Consider the following 21,764-nt stretch of genomic DNA (forward strand, 5'->3'; position numbering starts at 1 on the left):
CCCCAGGCTTAAGAAGGAATAGAGCAGCAGCAGTGAGGGAAGGGGAGAGGGGAACAACAAGCAAAAACCTTAATTTGGGCAGCAAATGTAGGAAGAAGGAAAAGAAACAGCACAAAAGAAAAGCTGGCAAAAGGCCATTGTAAAGATCATCTACTGTGCTGTGGCTGCCCAAACTTGGCAAACACTGCTGGGTTCTTGCAGGGCGCCCTGTTTGCTTAGTGTGAGGCTGTGGTGCCAAGCAGGGGTGCCAGGCAGGCGGAGGACCCGCGGGAAGCTGCCCCTCTGGCTGAGCTCTTGTTTCTGTACACAGAGGCAGCCAGGCATGTGAGAGACCCGGGCACAGCCCCCAGCACAGCCTTTCCCTTGGTGCACAGTGCCTCGTGTGGATTCTTTTGAAGACTGAGGAAAAGTTACTTGCAATCGCACGGGTAAGAACTCAGGAGTTTTACCCCAATCTGCCAGTTTTATTCCCGCGGTTTTAAATTAAGGGTGCCCTTGTTAAATAGCCAGCTCTGCCCAGGCATGTGTGAGTCCCAAGGTCTCCATCTTGACTGAGTTTCATTGCAGAAGGTGTGAAGACCCATGTGATTGTGTGCTGCCAAAGGGAGGCTGCCCTGTCCTTGCTCCTTAGCAAGGAAATGTTGGGACATTTGCAAATCTCTCTTCATCCTATTGCTGTATATTCAGAGGGCTGCAATCTGCTCTGCTCAGAAAGCCATTTATCCAGAGGAAAGGGAGACTATGGGTGAAACCCACTTCCTTATTGAGGGCCATTTCAAAATGTTGTTCATCTTCTCTCCATCTGTTAATAATCCCATCGTGTGCAACAATTGGGGTGTTTTTACAACCCCTTTGCCTCAGCTGTGCAGGATATTGAGGCTGCTAAATTTGTCTGTGTGTGGACCCCTCACAATCCTCTCCAGCCTGATGGACTGACACTGCTGATGTTAGAGCAAAGATTATTTCCAGAGCTCAGCACAAGAAAATGTGCAGCTGGTGCCCACCCAGCAGCCCTCCACAGAGAATCCTGTCTTGTGATCCCACAGGTGACCCCAGCCCTGCAGCATCTTTCTTTTCTCAGCAAAATTCCCCCTTTGAAGAATTCTGTTGAGACATGTGGAATACAAACGAAGCAGGGAAGATGTGTTGTAGCAATGGGGAGTTCCAGAGGAAACCACTTTATTTGGAAAACTCAGTGGGGTCTCTTTTATTCAGCTAAAGCTGAAATGCAGCAGCAGGAGTTACCACACTCAGCTCTCTTGCTTTCCATTTCCACCAGCCCCTGGGGAGCAGAGGAGGGGAAATTCCATGGCAAACTGCTGAATCATCTCTGGGAAAGTACTCTAAATTGCAGAGTTTTTCCTCAAGAATTATTCCCTGAAGAACATGAAGGTAGTCACAAACATAGAAGTGCCAGCTGGTGACAATATGCTTAAAGCCTACTGGTTTCAGTGTTTAAGTATCTTTATGGGCTGTTTTTAATCATTACCCTGGGGAAGACCATGTGTTCTCAAGCTCTTTTTTTAGCATTTGTTTCAATGAAGGAAGTGACTTAGGGTAGTGCCACTGAGGTTATCCTAGAGCAAGTCACTGAGTCATTGACAAGCCTTCAAAGATGCTGACTAACGGTGATGGGAAATTTAACTTTTTTTAGTTCCCTCTAATGTAATAGCTGAAGAATGCTTTTGTTTAACCATGGGCTTTCTGTTTTCCTGATACACCATGTGCTGAACAGGCTCACTTCAATCTGGTTATGAACCTTTGTGCCATACAGCCCTGAGTTTTCATGCCACCTTTGATCCTGAAGCATCACAGCTCTATGTGGTGCTGAGTTGTACAGAAAGAACAGAGCTGGAAGTGCTGGACAGTGTAGCACAGCATTGCCCCAGCTTGCTTCAAACCTGGCCAGCTTGGGAGCAGCTCCAGATTCAAGCTAATGAGCTTAAGTGACATAAGCTGACTCCATATGGAAAAATTATGGATGACTCTTCAGCTCAGTGGCATAGCTTATAAAACCTGCTTTATCCCTCTATTTCTGCTTCTAGGGTATCAGCCCCTCATTATGCTAATATACAGGAAGTTGTTATTGAGCAAATATCCTGCTGTTATCTCTCAACTATTGTCATATATTATTGTGCCTAAATCACATGGTGTGTGTTTTGCCACTTCAATGGATGACTAAAATTTCAGAATGAGAAGATCCTGACTGGAATAAGCCACGGTTTGCTTTGCTTATGAATACCTAGCTTATCTTTGGGTGTGGCAGCCTGATATCTGTGCAAACTAAAAGCACTTTAAACAGAAATGAGTGGTGAGAACTGTGAGCATATCTAAAGGTGCTGAGAGCCCAGATGCCACGTGGTGTTCAAAACCACTTTGAAACTCCAATGTGGGGAACTCGGTCAGCTCTGCATGCAGGCAGCCTTCCCCTCAATCTGGACACACCTGGGGCAGGGGAGCTTTGTGCCTTTGAGGTTACAAAGTTGGTGAACTGAAAATGCTGTTGCCATCAGTTGGGTTGCCAGTCTGCAACCTCTGCCCTTGTTGTACTGGGGAATTTGACAGGAGGGCAAGGCAGACCTTCCAGCATGATGCCAGGGCTTATTCTCATAGTCATTTACACTGACCTGCAAAGGATCACTTGGGTCTGTGTCTTCTCACCACCACCCCTCTATTTTTTCAAATGGACAGAAGGAGGTCTGAGAAGTTTGTGTTCTGCAGTCAGCACAGGTGTACTGACCATCCACGGATCTGAAGCCTTGCAACATTTTGGTCAGACAGGAAGAAACAAGAAGTAAACTGGGCCTGTTTATTACAGCAGAAGTTTTGGTCCCCTCCACATTGGAGCTTTGGTGCCTGACGTGCTGGTATCAGTACAAGAGCTACAGACAAGCAAGCTGTTTCTAATTCAGACACATAATCTGATCCAAAACAACTAAGTGCTGTCCTCAACAAGTTATTAATTGCCTTGCAGTTCCTCACTAAGCCATGCTTTGTCCAGTTGTGGGGGGCAGGCTTGAAGTGTTTGTGCAGCTCAGCAGGGATGTGCTATCTCAGCACATAGTGTTCACACATTTGCTCACAGTCAGGTGATGGCACTTGTGAGGAAAGAAATTTTTCTGGGTTGTTTACAACTGCTTATTTGTCTTTGATTAGCACTTTTCAGTGAATATGGGAGAGCAGTTGTTTTGAATATAATTTTGATTAAATTCTTCAGCTGACAGCCACAAATTTCCTGATTCATCAGCCAGAAAAGAAGAAAGACCAAAACAGGAGATCAGACTTTACATTCCTTGGAGGAAGATTCAGAAATAAAAGAATAAATAAGCAAGCCAGACTTTTGAGTTTAAAGCTTCTATAAAGGTCAGATCATGTTTTAAGCAACAAGCCCTTTCTCTGCAGTGCTAGTTTTGTTTTTACAGCCATTCAAACTAGCATAAGCCAGCCAAGTCTTGGAAATTTCCCATCGTGCAGCCTCATGGGGCCCATCTCACCATGACAGTAGCTCTAAACACTAACCCGGCTCCTCTTTGCACTCACAAGTCCCTGGCTCAAGCAAGGGAATTGTTTTAATTAATGCTGGCTGGTTTCTGTGGATGCTGGTTGGAGAGAGGAAGGGTGGAAAATCTCAGCTACAGTAGCTGGCAGCATGGAGATATATCTAAGCATTGTTTTGCTGTGTGGGCGCCTTCATTGGGTGCCTAAGTTAACTAGGGAAGACTGTAGATGACCCAAGCTGACACTGGGATGAAAGCAAGCTGCAAATCATTTAAACTCAAACAAACAATGTAGAACAAAACAGAACAATGTTATTAGGTCAGCTGGAAAATAGCCAGGCTTTAGGTTAAATGAGATAGCCATAAAAATGGAGGCAGAAATTAATCTAGTCCAAATGGATAATGAGAGGCTGGGAAACCTAACTTGTTATGAATGCCATTTTATCTTAACTGTACTTTTAAATTTTCTTTTCTCATTTAGAAGGAAGTAGGGAAAGCACTGAAAGAAGCCTTTGATATTGGGAAACCACCTTGTGCAGACGCTGCAGTCATTGAGGTAAACTGGGGGGAACTGAAAAGCTCCTATACTTTGGGGCAGTTGTTTTTGCACATAAGTATGTAGGTATTTGGCAAGACCCAGTTTTGCATGTCTCAGTCTAAGCTCAATGTATTAAAAGCCTGCAAGCTGGCTGCCATACTTAAGCTGTGTCTGTTTGCTCCCAAACCTGTTTTTGCCCTGAGCATACATAAAGAAGAAAAAAACCCTTACTAAACTAAGGATAAGCCTGAGCTAATTCAAGCTGAAGCTGCATTTTCATACATGCTCCTGGATCTTTACGTAACCTTTTGGAAAGTCGTGGTGTTACCCGGTCTGCTCTGTGTGAGCACTGCAGAGCACTTTTCTAAAAGCAGGGCGAGCTGCCGAGCCGTGGCAGGGCCCCGTGGCTGCAGTGCAAAATGCAGGCAGGCTGCTCCCTGCTTGCCCCTGCTGGCACTGCTGCCCTGGCGGGCCAGGCAGTGCGGGGGATGCTGCAGGGCACAGCGAAGGCGAGCGCTCCAAGGGCACTGCAGGAGCACACCCTGCTGATTCGTGAGCAGCGTGTACTGTGGGCAGAGGGTGTTTGGATCACGACCTGCAGAAGGATTAAAATAAATCCTGGAGTTTACATGTGGGCTTAAGTGATGCTGGAGATCAGGGGCATGGCTGTGGGCTGTCATGAGTGTATCTTTCTTCTCCACTTACACCACCTGAGTGGCAGTCCCGTTTTGGGTCATGAGAGAGGGAAATAGCTCCATGGTCCTTTGGGATGGCAGACAACCTCAGGCACTGGAAGCATTGCAGATCACCAGCAGCTGGTTTTCCTTGTGAGGATACAGCTTTAGCTGGCAAGCACTGGCTTTTCTGGCTCATCTCAGACCCAGACACGTATGCAGAGCTCACATCAGAGACGGTTTCCTCCTTGCCTTGCCCTGTACCTGGAGCAATGATGTGCCCAGTGATGTACCTGTGCTAGGGTGATGTTTAGATATCAAGATGTTTTTTCTTTCCTTCTTTTGGCTCACAGTGGAAAGTTTTCTAACAGGAACTAGGACAAAGCATGTTTGAATCCCATAGCCCTCGTATCTGTAACATCTGGCAATGCTTCAGCATGAGTGGATTCACTCTGTTGTGTATGCAACTGACAGGTTTGAATGCTCTGGGGTGGGTGATGGAAAAGCCTGGATTAATAGGAAAGCCTTATGAAATTACCACCTCCTCAATTTTCTCAGGCTGACACTTAAACTTCAGATAGAAAATGAACAAGGTGTCATGGAAACTCATCAGCTATGGTTTTCTGACACTTTGGGTGTATTTTCTCCTGCCCCTTTGGGTGAGCTTTTGCATCTGTTATGAGCAGTGGAAAAACCCATTCATGACGTGAGTCACCCTTTGTCTCTGGCAGATGAGCACTGTGAGGGCACAGCATATGGGTCCATCTGTCTCCTTTTATCCATCTGGCTCTCCTCCCCTTGCAAGCTTTTGTTTCCACAGAGCAACTAATGGGCAGCATTAAGTTGCCACCTGCTCAAGCCTGCCCGATAAGGGGTGAATTTTGAGCTGTCTGACACAGCCCGCCTCCTGCAGACACCTGGGCCACCCCACTGGGGTCAGTGGGGCAGGACATTTGTTGTAGGGTTTAACACACAGAGCTGTGTCAGGCGTGAGTGGTGGTGGCTGGGAAGGTGACACTTGCCCTCTTCAGGAATCCCATGTAGAGACCCTGGCAGAGGTGCAGGGCACACAGTTAGGTCTGCATAACCTTCTTTTTAGTGGCTGCACCCAAATTTATCTGCGAGGCTGAGTCAGGTAGAAGCACAGATGCTCCTGCAGATGGCAGGTCTATGTGTGAGCTGAACTGCCAGGCTGGATGTGACCAGCAGAGAACATCTGCAGGGACAGGCTTTTACCCAAGCACAGGCCTGCTGACCACAACAAAAACAGTGGAAGCAAAAGTGTAGTGTTAGGTATTCAATAAGGCTGATGAAAAATACATTTATTTCCATAAGGACTCTCAAAACTGAAGCAGAAGTTGGTGCCTAGGGCAGAGGGATTTGCTGCAGGGTGAGCAGTGGGATGTATTCCTGTACACTGTATAGGGAACAAATGACTTTGGCTAGTTTTCCTCTCACATATTGAAATCCACAGATACTAACAGAAAAGACAGAGACTGCCAGGCGAGTCAGCGAGAGCCTGAGTGAGAAGGTGGAAGCTGAATGCCTGGAGGAGTGCCTGAGGTTCCTGGAAAGGTAGGAAGGATGCTGTTTTCCTCCTTGCTAACATTCTTAATGCTCAAAAGAAAGAAATCCTGATGAAGCAGCTGGTGATGCTGTGTTCACCTGGATCTTGATGGCTGTTTCCCATTAAGCTGTAACTGGAGAGACAGCACTTCACTGCTGTTTGTGTGCTCAATATTTGTAGTTGGACTAAAGCTGAGGGAACAAAGGGCATCTGGAGTAGCTTATACAGGATAAAGCCTTGCGGGGAGTTCTGGAGAGGCTCAGACCTTAAACACACCTGGGAAGAGGGGCAGCCAAGTGTCCAGTGCCCAGGCCTGGCCCTTCCTACCCTGGCTGTGCATCCCAGGCACTATGCTTTCTGCTGGCTCTGTGGCAGGGTGGGGAGATCTGCTCTGTCCTGGTTCTCATAGCAGAATGAATATCTTCTCATCTGGCCTCTCACCACTTCCTCTGGCTCCCTTCATCTGCTTTTTGTTCTTGGGTATTTCTCTCCCCATGTATCCCCCACAGCAGAAAATGCCAGGACTGCTGGTTTAGGTAGTATTTCAGAGGGAGATTTGATTTAAGATCCTTGGCCCTCCACATGATGACAGGAAGGAAATTTCTATAAAATGGAGTCGTCCAGAAGCCCTTTGTGAGACTGAGACTGACAAAGCAGTTCAGAGACCTTGTGGGTTATTCACATACACTGAGACTTTGTTCTGCAGCTTTATTGGCAAAGCCTGAGTTGCTTCCCAGAAGGAAGTGTTGCAAACCAACCTCCTGCCTCTTGGTCCCTGGCACAGGTACTTAGGCAGCTCCAGGGCTCTCCCTGCTGTTCCTGTCTTTTTCTTCCCCATCAGCTGGGCAGGACAGAGACTTTGTCATGTTGTAGATCCCACCTGGAGGATTGAAACCGTGATATAAAAAGACAATCACAGAATATTTCTTTAGTTTGCTATTGATGTTAGATGTGTTATGGAGCACACCAGATTAAAGGAACTTCTTCCTGTTTTAATTTAGCTATGAAGATGACGTAAGAAGCTTTCTCCAGCTTGATGGCTGCCCACAGATCTGCAGCAGCTTACGAATCCTGGAGAATTGCTGCCTTCTCAGGTTAGAAAACAGAGCCTCATGACATGGGGAGCAAAACAAGTTTTCTGCTGGTCTGATCTCCTTCTGATTCTGGTATGAGGCCAATCTTGCCTCCAGCTGGGTATGGTCATCCAGCCCTGTGCACACCAGCCTTTAAAGTTGGAGGAAGCCAGCTGCTGTCAGCAAGACTTCTTCAGAGCTGCCCTTGCTGCCCCAGCAAGAGGGAGGCTCAGATGGGGGCTGTGACTGTGGCCAGGGCCACAGGGCTGTACTGCCACTTTTTGCCTGCTCCCAGGCCCTGCAGGTGCAGGGGCTGTAGCCATCTCCCCCTTCCAGCACTGAGCAGGAGGCAGGCAGCAGTGCTGTGTCATGTGTGGGGACACTATCCTGGCTAACCCCACTGTGGGTTGTGATGTCGTTCCTTTCCCTGGCCTGATCATCCTCCAGCAGGAAAGCCTCATAAAGGTTATGCTGAGATGTGTGTGCTACTGCACTTGGTAGGTGCAACCTTAAGTGCTTTGCTGAATGAAACCCCGTGGAATATGCCAGGCTCTCCCTGGGGTTGCTAGGAAGGAGGGAAGCAATAAAGCACAGAAGGGTGGAGGAGGATGTTTGCACCTATGAGCTAATTTCAGAAGCACTTGCAGCATTGGAGAAAACAAGGTTGCTTCTCTTCTTTCTGTGTAAAGTTATCCAGGGATCTCTGGAGTCAGCAAAATGCCAAAATCCAACATATGCACAGTGATTACTTGACATCAGAGCCTTGTGTTGAGCCTAGGTAGCTGCTTTGTTTGTTGTATTTGCATGTTGCTGATGCTGGATCCTAGACTGAATACTTATGAGTCTCTTTTATGTGATCTTTCACAGCTTTACTGAGAATGAAGTTGTACACTGAGCCTTTACAGAAAGTAGAATGTCTGGTTTCAAGCTGGTAATAATTTTAGCCAGGATTTGCTGACTGGAAGACTGCTCTGATGGAAGATAATTATTTGTCTCGTATTTGTAGATTGTGGAAGGCACACAGGATGCTCACCCAGACTCTGTTTGTCAAGACTGCTTCATGCTTGCTCATTTTTGAAAATACTAGAATTTTTTATTGACACTGCCCTTGTGGCAGTGTCTTAATGAGTGCACAAATGCAGGTCACTGAGCTAGCTTTGGACCTGAGCATGTGTCCATTCAATGACTCAGGCATCTGTGATGGTTACAGTAGAAAGAGTTTTGATCTGAGAGAAAAGCGTGATTTGATCTGATCAATACTTTCCATATTTATTTTTTTAAACAGAACTGTCTGGCATAAGCTAACATACATTTGCAGTGTCAGCACTGACCAGAATATTAAGGTAAATGGATTTCTACACAGGATGGAAGATGACACTATAGAACATTTTCTGCAGACCGTCACTACTAAAGTCAAGGTATGGAAGACCCATTTTAATTCTGACTATATGCAGACCATATGGCTGGCATGCACTTCCCTCTCATGTCCTGATTTGGAAAAGGTGAAGCCATAGTTTGGCCTTCAAGTCTAGTTTTCTCCTCTGCCTTGTCAGAATCTGTATATGGACAGCTTCACATTTTCCAGTTTTGGGACTGCAGTTTCCCAAACTGCTTGTAGTGTTTGCTGTTGTGCTGCCCAGACCCCAGAAGATGAATTTCACCCAGTACCTATTCATTCTCAGCAGCTGGGCATCTTCCCAGGACAGTGATAAATCACAAAGCCCAGGGCTGTGCTGGGTAGTCAGGATATAGAGAAGGCTGACCAGAAATGTGTCCCTCCCTTGAGATAAGGTCCCCTCCCTTCACACTTTCTAGTATCAGTCTATTAGCCCAGACACCCTTCACCCTTGTGTCTGGAAAACACAGAATTCCAGGCTCCTGACAGTGTGTGATCCTGTGCATTTCCCTGGGAAGCTCCCCTGAGCATCTTCAGCCTCATTGCACAGGCTCCCTCGGGCACACGTGAGGCAGCAAAAGGAAAACGACAAGAGAAACTCTGGCTACACTGTGCAGTTTTGGTCTCCAGAGCTCATTGCCAGCCTGTCCCATGGGCCCACATCTATGTGGGAACAGGGGGTGGTTCTGACAGAGCATCTGGCAACCCTGGGGGGGAACAGGAGGCCCAGGGCCCAGGTTTTCAGTCTTCCAGGTTTGGCCTTAAGAACTTAGTACATACTTCCTGAGTTGGAATTGTTTCTTTCTTTCATGTTTTGATTTTCTTTGAAAGAAAAACACAGGATGCTGCAGTTGGTGGAGAAGTCTGTTTCCAAGAGCAGAAAGAGCAAAGACACAATAATCTGTGTCTGTTGTTTGTCTGGTGTCTCTACATGTGCACCCTTTGACTCTGTCTCTTTTCCTCAGGGAACACTGAAGGACCACTTCAAAAAGAGTGACAGTGGTTTTGACCACATCCTTGAATCTTTAAAGCAAAACTTTTTGACCTTTGGGAAGAAAAAAACGGATATATACGAGGTAAGAAATAAGTAAGAAAGTGAGGACAATATGTTACTCAGGAAATCATCTTACAAGAAAGATGGAGAGGGATTTTTTTCCAAGGGCATGTAGTAACAGGACAAGGGGGAATGGATTAAAACTGAAGAGTATAGGTTTAGATTAGATTTAGGAGGAAATTCTTTGCTATGGGAGTGGCGAGATGCTGGAAGAAGTTGCCCAGAGAAGCTGAAGATGCCCCACCTCTGGAAGTGTTCAAGGCCATGTTGGATGAGGTACTGAGCAACCTGTTCTGGTGGAAGGTGTCCCTGCCCATGGCAGGGGGGGTTGAACTAGATGATCTTTAAGGTCTCTTCCAACCCATACCATTCTGTTCAGTGGAATCACTGAAACTAGTAATTGTGCTTGGGATAGCACAGTAACTAGAAAATTAATCTAAATTGCAGTTTTCTCTGTTGTCAAATGGGTTTTTAAATATCTAGTGGTCTCAGTTCAGTACCTCTATCCACCAGGGTTGGGTAGTGACAGCTGGGACCTTTCTGTGATTTCAGCAGAGAAACCAACAAATGAAGAAATGTGGAAACTGAATGTACTTCCCAAATACAGAGGGACTAGTTGGACTCCCTCCTCTCCTACCATTGCCCCAATACCATTATATTGTAAATCTTCTCAGCTTCTAATGTGCTTCAACCTTATTTGTAAGGATTATTGATCCCTTTGATGTAGAGTGGACACAGAGAAGTGAAAAGTCCAGATTCTTAAAGGGCATGGTGTCTCATGCAGAGTAACTGGCAAACAACCTCACAAAGTACCCAAGTTTTTTCACCTTTACAGTAGCCTAAGCAACTTGTCTAGGATCTTACAACACCCTTGAGTCTATCTCTTCAGCAATGAGGTTGGTACCTGGGAAACCCTCTCTTTTGTGCAGGCTGGATTTGCTGCTGCTACATGTGCCACGTGTCCTCCTAAGCATGGGACTCCTAGGTCTGCAGTCTCTTTGTCAGTGATGATTTTAATTAACATTTTGCAATATGGAAAGGTAATGGAAGAGAAAAAAGTAGGATCTATTCTGCTGTTCAAAGCCTGTCACTGGACATTATGTCACATTAGTGCTGGGGCAAGCAGCAGCTCAGTGGTGAAACGCTGTGCCAGAGCTCTCTGTCTCTTGCTTTGTCTGTTTTGGACAGAGCTGAGGATTTTCTGTACCTTTGGACTGCAGCCTCACCCTGCTCTGATTTCAATTGCTAACAAAACGTGGTTTCTGTGCAGCAGCCCACCCCCCATCAGAAACACTCACTGTCCCTGTCAGGCACTGCCTGGCCTCTGACTGGGGTTCCTCAGCAGGTAGTGGGAGATAAGAAGGAATTGCCCAGGTGACTTCTCTGTGCCCAGACGCAGCTGTGTGCCCAAGCACCCTGTGTCAAATGTGGATGCTCGAGGGAGGCTGCATCTGGCTTTGTCTGTAGCCCAAGCTTTCCCCAGGTGATGTATTTGTTAGCCAAGCCAAGCTGCAGCTCTGTGTGAGTGACCTCTGGCTCAGCTAACTGGTACCATTGCTTTTGATTTGATGTCTCCACACTTACCATCAAGGTTTGTCATCCACATGCAGCTTGGAGATAGTCCAAGTGTTAGATCAAGCATTTTAATACTTAAGCAAAGAAATGGGACAGCCATCTGCATAGGCAGAATATCTGCTGTCTGCCCTGCTATAGGTGTGGCTGAGCCTTGCTCAGTGCAGGGAAGTTAATCTGAGTATCTTTGCTCTGGAACAGGCCCTTGTCAAGGCTGTCAATGCCATCATTATTACAGAATACATGCAGGCCCTCCTGACCACTCCCAGGAAACCATCTGCTATGCAGAGGAGGAGGATTGTCAACAAGATAGAAGAAGATCATAGGATGATGCAAACCATCTTTAAAGAGTGCTTAGTAAGTCTTTGATATGGTTACAGTTTTGCTCTCTGTCATCAAGAATGATACCAGCAGAGGAAGACTCTGAAAACTACAAAAAAACTTAAGAGTTTTTACCACAGGGGTATCAAGCTTCACTGAAATGACATTCAGATGTGCTGACAGCCCTTCTGATCTGTCAGAAGCTGTTAGCTCATGGTTTTGAAATGTGTGACTGGAAGATGCAAGTTTTGCACTGCTACCACTGACACAAGAATGAAGCATGCTCCTCTGAGCTGGTGAGACAGCTCTAAAGCTGCCAGCTCCCCGCATCAGGCCTCTGGTACATGGAGTGGCAGTGCTTTCCTTTGAGCCTCTGGAGTGATGAACCAAACAGGCTGCTCCACAGCTCCACCTGCTCTGTGGATTGCCCTGTAAGGCTGCTCCTCCCTGGACATGGGGTGTGCATTGCTACCCCTCTGTCCGGCCTCCTCCCTGCCTACAGGCCCTTCCCAGCCCCTCAGACTGGGATGATGGCTGACTGAGCCATTTCCCTGTGCTGTGGCATTTCCTCATGGCAAAAACATGCTGATGCTGTTGTGGTTGCTGACAGCTGTGAGGAGGAACGAGTCTTCCTGCAGGGGTAAACACTTCACACCATTAGGAGGTGAAGGCGCATTGCAGAAGATTGGGTGTAAAAGCAGAGCCACACCTCTGAAGAAAACTTGGGCAGAAGTGCTGGTTCTGATTTGCAGAAACAACTTCAGAAGCTTTAAAAAGTCTCAGCTCATAATCTGGTGTAATTGGCAGTGCTGCACGCACTGCAGCATCTCTGGATGCCACCAGGCTGTCGCATGAGTCCCCTGATTACCCAAGGGCAGGGACTGCACTGGCAGCAGCGTCCCCTCCTTCAGCTGGTCCAGTTGGAGAATCACTGCCATGCAATGTCCCTGGCATGGCTCATTAGCAGATGAAGGCTGAGAGTGCCCAGGCATGGTGCTTCATCAGGGGCTGGGCTGAGCAGCACAGCAGTGGTTGCAAAGTCAGTCTGGTAACAAGACTCAGATATGGCAGCATATAAACCCACTTGGCTACACTGGTTTTAATAATTTCACAAATGCTGAGTAATTCTCACAACTTGCCTATTTAAGTGCTAGGGACTGAAAATCTATTTTCTCACAGATGAGTCCCTTGCAAGCCATATGTCAGCAATTCTTACCTTGTCCAATGAATAAAATGAAATAAAAATGATCGTCTGTAGGCTTCTCTAAAATCCTCTCAGACCCATTATAATTAATGCATTAGATTCATGGCAGAAAGCTGGAAGCTGCCAGTGCTTTTAGCTGAAGACCCACCTCTTGGAGTGATTGATGACACATTAATTAATGCTTTCAGCAATTGAGACATGGGGAATAGCAGGAAGGTTTTCTAATCTTAACTTTGAAGTTTACCAGAAATGCTGTTCTCAGCATCAGCTTTGGATGTATTGTGCATGGAACAGTGCAAAGGAAATAGAGGAAATCTAATTATCTATTAAAACCCTACATTAAGCTTGGGTGAAAAAGGACTGCATCTGGTTAGAACGGTTTCCCCAGTGTCCCCAATGTGTGCACTTTCTTACTTGATGTGAGAACACTGAAAGCCTTGGAGGTGAAATGCACGAGTGATTTGCAGAGGACTGCCTGCTCCTTAGTCATGAGGCTCACGGTTATGCATGCGAAATATGAACTCTGCTGCAGACTGAATTTATTGTGCAGTTGTTGCACAGGCTGCACCTGCTCCCTGCCCTGCTCTGCCCTCTCTTTGGGCTCTTCCTTCCCCTCTGTTCTCAAAACACATTAGGAAATACCTTGCTTCTCTCCTAAGAGCAGTATGTGCCAAAGGCACTTAAACACTGCTGACAAAACACCTCTTTTTTTTCCGTTTAGACTGCAGGCTGTTTACCTCTGACCTTGCCTGCCTATGTAGGGCTTAACTAAATCTGACGCCTTCAAATTAATTAGCATTTTGTAATAATGCGCTTGCCAAGTATGAAGCAGTACAGTACCAGTGCCTCAGGAGCTGAGTACAGCTTGTGCACTGAGCAGAGCTAGACGTGCTGTGTGCCTGCAGTGCAGGGGGAGACGGGGAAGACTGTCTTCAAATATTATTATTATTTTTAATTATGTTCATTGCAGAGGTGCCGCATGGAGAATGTGACCTGCTGTTTCTAATGCCCCCTGCAGATGAGGGGAACCTGGGCTTCTCCTGCCCCAGTTTGGCAGCCCGTTCTCCAGGTTTGCTTTGTCACAGAGTCTCTGCTGACGTGCTGGCATCAATAATTCAGGGAAGCAATTTAATTGCATTACCACACTGATGAAAAATGTGAGCAAGACCTGAAGCTCTCTCCTGGTGGTACATCTGCATTCTACTCCTCCAGCTCTGCTAAAAATGCTGTGTGTTTTTTGATGAGACTTTTCTTCTCCTGTGTGCTCCAGATTAGAGGGAGTTCATCGTGTGCAACATCTACCAACCATGTCATGTATTTTACACTGTCCAGCCCTGTTTCCCACTTTTTTTCTATTGGAGGATCTGTGTCTCCTCATCTTCTCCCTAAGGTTGCTTTTCTGTCCCTGGGCTTGCTTTGGGGCAGCAGAAATGCCAGCATGTTTGGCCAACAAGACTGTTTTCACATTGGTCAAGCACAGGGCTCTGCTTACCTCCAGAAGCAAACCACATCCCACAAGATGAAATGGCCCTGAAAGGACAGGCAGTTTAGGGAAAAATGAGGTACACTTGCCAGCTTTGCCAAAGGAAGAGCAGGAGAAGACTCTGTGCTGCTGAAGATGGTTGTCCAGCCATCCAGGAAACAGTTTGTGACTACTCGCCAGGTTCTTTTCTGCTACCCTGGGGTAAAATCAGACTTCCATACATGCACAGACTCTCCTGCAAAGCTCCTAACCCACACAGAGAGATCCCCAGTCTGACACAAGTCCAGCTCTTAACATGCTGTGCTGTTTCCCCTGCCCTGAACACAACATTGCTTTTCTCCCCAGGGTCCTGCAGCTGGTTCTCTCAAGAATCCCATAAAAGCAATTTTAGAGCTTGTTCAAACTTCTGATCCTGAGGGGATGAAAATAGCACTTCTGCCCATTCTAAAAGAATTTCCTGACCTCAGGTAATGTCTTTGACTGCTTCAACCTCTGTGCTTTCTTGCATGATTACTTGAAACTAGAAGACCTACAGCAATATTAGTCCTGTGGTACTTTTGCAGTGTGTTGGGCCAGGCACAGTGACCCTTTGAATGTACTCACTGGTGCCTGTTTTAAATCTTTGTCAGACATGAACTGGTGAAGTTGAGATGTCCTTCTGTAAAGGTGGAGGAGGGATGAAATTGCTGTCAACAAAACAGAAATGCTGTGGAAAACTACTACCTTAATGCAGAGTTTACAGGCACATATGCATCAAATGTGGGTTTCAAGAACATCCTTAATTTGGGCATTTCATAACTTCCAAACACTTGGCTTTTGTCTCCAACACTTCGCCAAACCTTGCATAGCTATTTTCAGAAGTTTCTAGGTGTATTCAGCAAGACTATACACTTACATTTCTTACAGGAAACTTAACAGAATTGAAACACAGCTTTTACTAGGAAGGAGAGATCTTAGGTAACTGCATTTTTTTCCAAAGCCTGTGGTTTACTCCATCTATCTTTTGTTCTCATGTTCTGTGCCTGTGTTTGTCCAGCTTAACATGATTGCAGTGTAAAGCTCTCTGTCACAGGATGCTGCGAAGGCCAAAAATATGAATACCTTCAAATGTGGGGCAGACAATTTGTGGTAGATAATTACTTCAGTGCCTATTCAACATGAAAGTCATGATATAAACCTGCAGCAAGGGAAGTTTCTAGACTTTTGTAGGAAGGACTGCTGTAGGCAAAGAAAAAAACCCAAAGATATTATGTTATGCTTCATCTGGCTTCTTACTTCTTTTTTACTTTACTACTTTTAAGGGTGCTATTGAAGTAAAAAGCTGCTTATCTGATACAGCATAGCAATTTTATATATATATATATATATATATAATATATATAATTTATATATATATTATATATATAAATTATATATATTATATATAAAATATATATATATATATATATATATATATATATATATATAAAAATATAGAAAAAATACATATATATATATATAGCATAGGAAGTGGGCATAGAAATTCTCAGAAGACCCAGATATCAGAGGAGGTCATCCTGGTGTGAGTGGTTGCACTCTTCTTGTCTACAACATATTTCTCTGTTTCAAACTGTTTGGCTTGGATACATTTGCCTTATATCCAATACAGTATTTCCCTGCTCAGGGGAACAGTGCACTGTAGAACACAAATCCTGTAACCTTCCAGATGAACAAGAATAAGCTCCATTTGAGGGGAGAAGAGATATCAAAAATGCCTCCAAATAGTCAAATGTTGAGTTATCTGAAACCTATTATGATAGATACAGGTCTTTTTCTAGGAATAACCTAAGCTGAACATTTTCAGTACTTCACAGGGATGCTGTGTGACCTGGGCTTGGGACCCATGAGCTCAGCCCTATCCCACACAGCTCTTGGGATATGGCCTCCCCCTTAGATAGCCAGAGGGTGTCAAAAAGCAGCTTCCAATCTTTGGTCTGGTCCAGCAAAACTGAGGGATAGGAAACAAGCTCTTTTTTTTTTTTTTTTTTTTTTGTGTTTGTTTGTTTGTTTGTTTCCTTGACTCATTCACTTACTGTCCTCTTGTCCTTCTGGAAAGGAAGGAACATCTGAGTGCAGTGCTGGACATCAAAGATTCACTCAGCCGGGAAGACAGAGCTGCTCTCTTGAAGGCGTTTCATGATAATTGCAGGGAATCGGAAACAGAAGCAAACATGCTCTTTGCAGATATAGAAGTAAAACCTAGAAAATATGGACTCTGTGCCTGCCTCTGCTGTTAGCAAAGGTGGGTGTGTGTGAGTGTGCTTGTGTGTAAGGTGTACCTACCCAGGCACACTTCTTACAGGGAGGTGGAGCTGTAGCCTCACCTCCCCAAGGTCCTCATTGCTCCATACACTGGCTCTACTTCCCTCTCTCTGCCTGCAGACTTCCACACCCTGGAAGATTGGGCTCTTCCTCCCCATCTTGCACTCCTGTCTGTGTGTCCCTGCAGCAAAGTCCCTCTGCAGCATCCCCTCCCTCCCAGCTCTTACCCTCTGCATGGGCACGGTCTCCCAGGCAAGTGCTGTTGCCTCCTAGCAGGACAAGCCAAGGAGGATCTTCTCAGTGATCCTCCTGCTTCTCTGGTGCTGAGGGGAGGGATATGTGAGCCCCACCACTGCCTCCTCCATGACAGCTGCATTAATTAAAGCAGGCTTGCCCCATTTAGGTGACTGTGTTGTGCTGTGAGGCAAGTGTGCCCACCATGTGCTGGCAGCAGCAACAGCTCATGGCAGAAGGGAGGAGGGTTAAAATCAGAGGGATGACTGTCACTGCAAGGAGTTAAATCCAATGGTGAGAATTGCCAAGACTAATCTGGGGCACTTGCAACCACCTTTCAGTCTCCCAAGTGACTCCTTCATAATCACAAATGGGCATTTTTATTTTTTTCTTGGCAGGGTGGGGGCTAAGTTGCAGCAGATTTCAAAGTTAAGCAGTTCCTCATGGATTTAAAATACTGCTTAGTAGAGAACATATAGCTATTTTCTTCACTTTAAATAATTGACAACTTCTTGTTAGTCCAAAGTTATCCAGCTCCAGCTCAGAGGTGGAGAATTTTGTTTTATGTTGGCTAGGTCAGAGCCTTTAGCTATCAGAAATAGTCCCACTCAGTTAATAACTACAGGTTGTCAGCAGTTACCTTCTGTTGCATAAGCTGACTAGACTGAAGTTGAGAAGCACAGTCCCTTTCCTGCTCCACTCTCAGGTGTCACTATTTATTTATAGTTACCCATGTTAGCAGATCAGGGATGAGGTATGCAGGATTCTACCCTCCAGGCACAGGCAGACAGCAGGCTGCCCTGGTAGCAGGGAGAGAAAGCAATTAGAGAAACAATTAATAAGCACAAAAGCTTCCCCTCCTAATGAAAACTGACTCTGATATAATGAACTGGCTGTCAGCCACCCATGTTTATACCCTGCTTTAAAGAAATTACCCATAGTGTCACCTTTGCTTTAGTAAAGATATCGAGGAATATATTTTTAAAGAGTTGTAAATCACTTAATCTCCTATTTGCTGAAATTCCCTGGGTAAATAGGCTCCCAAATCCCAGCAGACCCAGCTGAGTGTGCAGTGTGGTGGACACAGATGGCTAGCACAGTTTGGTGGCCTCACCTGAGTTTGGAGCTATCAGTAAAAGCAAAATCAATTATGGGATGTGCCACCTTCCTCCTTCCATCCCAGCTCTGTGATTTTGTTGCCATGCTCTGGGATGTGACCTGTAGGCTCTCTAGAATCAGCTAATTCCTCCTAGCCAGAAACATATTTCTCCCTCCTGTACATGGAGGTGGCAGGACTTTAGAAAAGCACTGGTTTTGGTTGTTTCATGTTAGCACAAAATGTCCTTCCAGAAGAGCAGTGAGAAGGTTTGGCTGGGGAGGGCAGGCAGCAGTGGGAGTGCTGCCCATTGATTGCTTAGCCCAAGAAGTGGAGGATTTCAGCAGGTAAGTCTCGATACAGCTTCATGCAAGAGTGTGCACAGGAGGGATGTTTCTGCTGTTTGACTCCTGCACATGTTCTGACAAGTGCTATTTAATTACCCTGCTGTTTTCTTGCCTTCCTTCAGGCCTGCTGGGAGAAACATGAGGCCTTGCTCTGTTGTGCCAGCATCTGCAACCACATCTCCTTGAAAGCTTCACATGCAGCTGGATGCATGGAGAAACCTGTCAGCCACGGAAGACAAAATTCCTGCACTTTTGCAGGAAAACCATGAGGCTCAAATCCTAATCTTTTATGTGAAGTCCAGGAGGAAGATGAATGGGATATGGTCTAAAGACATTTCTTCAAAATTTTCTAGAGACTGCCATTCAGATGAATCCTGATAGTTATTCCCAGGATGGGGCAAGTGTGGAGGAGGGTTTCCCCTCACTGAATTCTTCTGTTTGCATCCCTTGTTCCATGAAATCTCTAATGAAACCAGGGACTGCTGCACCACATGGTGTCCCAGCATTGCAACCTCCTGAGGGATCCAAGACCTCAGTTAAGGAATATTGCCTGGCTGATTGTGCTGGCAATGCCTGCAGGTCTGGGCACCTCAGTTTACTCCCCAAAGCCTGACCTGCACCAGGAGGGTGCAGACAAAGCTGCCTCTTCCCTCTCTTTTGAAGGCTTGACCTGCTTTGGGGGCAGCCTGCCATGGTGAGGTGTGGGATGGGGAGCTCTTCCTGTATGAGTAGCTGGCTCAGGAGCATAGTCTTGCATTAATTTTTATACCTTCGTTACTGGAAATTTCCTCTTGGAGAGGGAGGGGGAAACCTCATAGGAAGCAGGCAGTAAAAGGAGCTGTTTGTCCCAGCCTCTGGAAAAGGTCTCTGCTAGTTTTCAGATGTAAATAGGCAGTTCTGAAGGAAAAACACTGACTTTTCTTCCTGGTTATCTATAGGCTGGTCACAGGCCCCAAGCTGGATGTTCTTCAAGGCCCTCCTTTGCTATTGTGTGAATATAGGCCATTACTGCTCCTCTCTGACACTGTAACCAAGCAAAAAACTCTACCTCAGATGTGCCAGTGCTTTTCTGAGCAGCCATTCCCTCTCAAGTCTGCTTCCCTAACAAGAAGAAGGAAAATTTGTGCATAACTTGTCAATGTGTGTAGCAGTGGACATGTCATGCCCTGGTATCCTGAAAAGTGCAGGCCCAGCTGGGTGCTGCCACATTCTGCAGTGCTGTGCCATCACCCCAGGGACACAGGTGCCCCTTCCCAGAGCCCTGAGTGCAGATGGGGTCCTGTGAGCTGGAAAGGAGCCAAGGCTCATTTGTAATTGTCATTAACTTTGTTCCTGGTGCAGTATTGAGCGTGGGGTGAGTGCCAGAGGAGAAGGAAGAAACAGGTTCCTCCATCTCCAGGGGAGTCCTCTGTGTGCTTTCGGGGCACCAGACGACCTTGGCACTGTTACAATTTGTCCCTCGTGAGAGCATCCCATGGCCTGCCTGCCCTTCCTGACTGCCTGGCTGCTCAAAAGGCCAGTGCAGGTGTCCCTAACATTTCATAGCTGTCCATTGTGGCTTCAGTGAGACCTTCCCTGGGATGTGGGAAGGCTTGGGAATCTGGGGGAGCTGCAACCTGTCTGGGTGGGCATGGGTTGGGCTGCAGGACTGGATGAGCACCTGCCTTCTGAAGGCTGTCAGCCCTGCCAGGCACTCTGGGCTGGTCACCCTCCCCTCCTGCTCAATTGCACATTTTTTCAAGGATGGGAAGGGATGTCAGACCTGGATGACAGACCCTATTGTGATGGCAGGGTCAGGGACAGCCTCTGCCAATGGGCATTTCAAGAAACAAACCTTCCAGAGAAAATAAATAAAACCCTCTCTGACATTTCCATCACTGTCAGGCTAAAAATAATCCTTCAGCATGTGGACAGCTCTGGCCATGCACACATCAATGTCGATGTGTGTCTGTGCTCTTTGACATCTGCAGCCAGACAAGGGTGTGCTCCGCTTGGAATCAGCAGCTGGGAGCCCTGAGGGTCACCAGGCTTGTCATTGCTGTGTGCAGATCAATGATGTTTTGTAGCAGCAAGTTTTTGCACCATGTGTGAAGCATCCACTCATGGAGAGAACAAATAAAGACTTGAGTTTGTCCATGAGGTTTAATGAAGTTTTCCAGAGCCAGAGGGCCCAGGGATGTTGGCTGGGGGTGATGGGGAGGGGCAGGCTGGTGTGGAGGAAGATGGTGTGGGAGGGATGTCCTTGGGCACCCACAAGTGACCTGCAGAGAGCAGATGGTGTGTGGGGAGGTTTCCTGGAGGGGAGGCAGTGGCAAGGGAGTGCTGGGTCACTCCCTAGGACTGTCTGAGGTGAGCAGGGAGGGGAGGAGAGGCTGCAGGGAAGGTGGATGAGGGATTTTCCTTGTTTGACAGAATGGATGATGGATTTTAACCCACTTGATTGTGTGACCTGAACTTCCCAAGTGATCCAGCCTGCTCCTTTCTAGCTTTCACCCTAACCTAGGGTTAAAGCGCTTGTGTGGGATTTGTGCCACTCTCTGAAGAGGGCTGGGAAACAGGGTCACACTCAGGATCCTCCTGTAGGATTATCTTGTGGCCTTGGGTTGTGGGCAGGGACAGCCCTGCCATTGCCACCAGCCTGCCAGTGACACCACGGAGCTGTGCTATGCATCTCCCACTTGGCCTTTGTTCCAGTGGCTCCACCTCTGTGAGCAGGACAGGATCACTCAGAGGCTCCCTGCACAAAGTCCCTCTCCCACTCCCTTTTCACGTAAGGTTTCACTGGGATCCCCTTGGCACAAGGGTTGTGCCACTGTCATGCTCACCCATCACCCAGACACACCAAGCCTGGGATGTGGGCAGGAAGGAGTGACAAGCTGCTCTGGCTCCTTTGGAAGCTGTGCTCCATCACCTCTTCGGCTCTGCTCTGGACAGAAGTGTTGTGTGATGAGCAATGATTTGTCACCTGAGTGCCCCACAGTGCTGGGGGCCAGGGTTTGGCTGGCTGCTTTGAAGTGCTGCTATGGGGCCTCACCAGCCAGTCCCTTCATTTGAGCTGCCATCTCTGAAGGTCACCTTCAGGGCTTGATGCTGAGGGCAGTGGAAAGCAGATGCTCTTAATTATCCTGCAAGGTCTGAGGAAAGACCTGACATTTTGCTTCCCTGGTTTATTTAGTCACATCCTTTGCCAAGGATGTGACAGGGAATGGAGGGCTTGATAGTGAAAAGCACAGGTAATACTCGGACATGCTGAGCTCTGTTGGATATCAAATGTGCATGAAGAGAATCAGTTCCTAAAACTGTGAAACCTCAGAGAAGGCAAACATTCTGATTGCAAAATTATGTAGTAAATTGTGTTTTATTCTAGTCCCTCCCAAGAGGAGTCTTTTTTCCTGTCAGTGATGGGA

The 21,764-nt window shown here is 46.6% G+C and overlaps 1 protein-coding gene across 1 annotated transcript in view; it reads left to right on the top strand.

Moving 5' to 3' along the window:
- LOC128809516 (exocyst complex component 3-like protein 2) overlaps positions 1-20,479 on the top strand; it is a 45,481-nt gene extending 25,002 nt beyond the window's left edge. The window contains exons 3-12 of the mRNA XM_053981557.1: positions 311-428; positions 3,979-4,053; positions 6,184-6,284; positions 7,278-7,370; positions 8,635-8,767; positions 9,711-9,821; positions 11,573-11,728; positions 14,725-14,846; positions 16,475-16,660; positions 18,480-20,479. Coding sequence (XP_053837532.1) covers positions 311-428; positions 3,979-4,053; positions 6,184-6,284; positions 7,278-7,370; positions 8,635-8,767; positions 9,711-9,821; positions 11,573-11,728; positions 14,725-14,846; positions 16,475-16,655 — 1,090 coding nt within the window. The 3' untranslated portion in view covers positions 16,656-16,660; positions 18,480-20,479. The remainder of the gene's footprint in view (positions 1-310; positions 429-3,978; positions 4,054-6,183; positions 6,285-7,277; positions 7,371-8,634; positions 8,768-9,710; positions 9,822-11,572; positions 11,729-14,724; positions 14,847-16,474; positions 16,661-18,479) is intronic.
- Positions 20,480-21,764: the final 1,285 nt, after the last annotated feature.

This window comes from Vidua macroura, chromosome 6, assembly GCF_024509145.1.
Source record: "Vidua macroura isolate BioBank_ID:100142 chromosome 6, ASM2450914v1, whole genome shotgun sequence".
NCBI classification, from domain to species: Eukaryota; Metazoa; Chordata; class Aves; order Passeriformes; family Viduidae; genus Vidua; species Vidua macroura.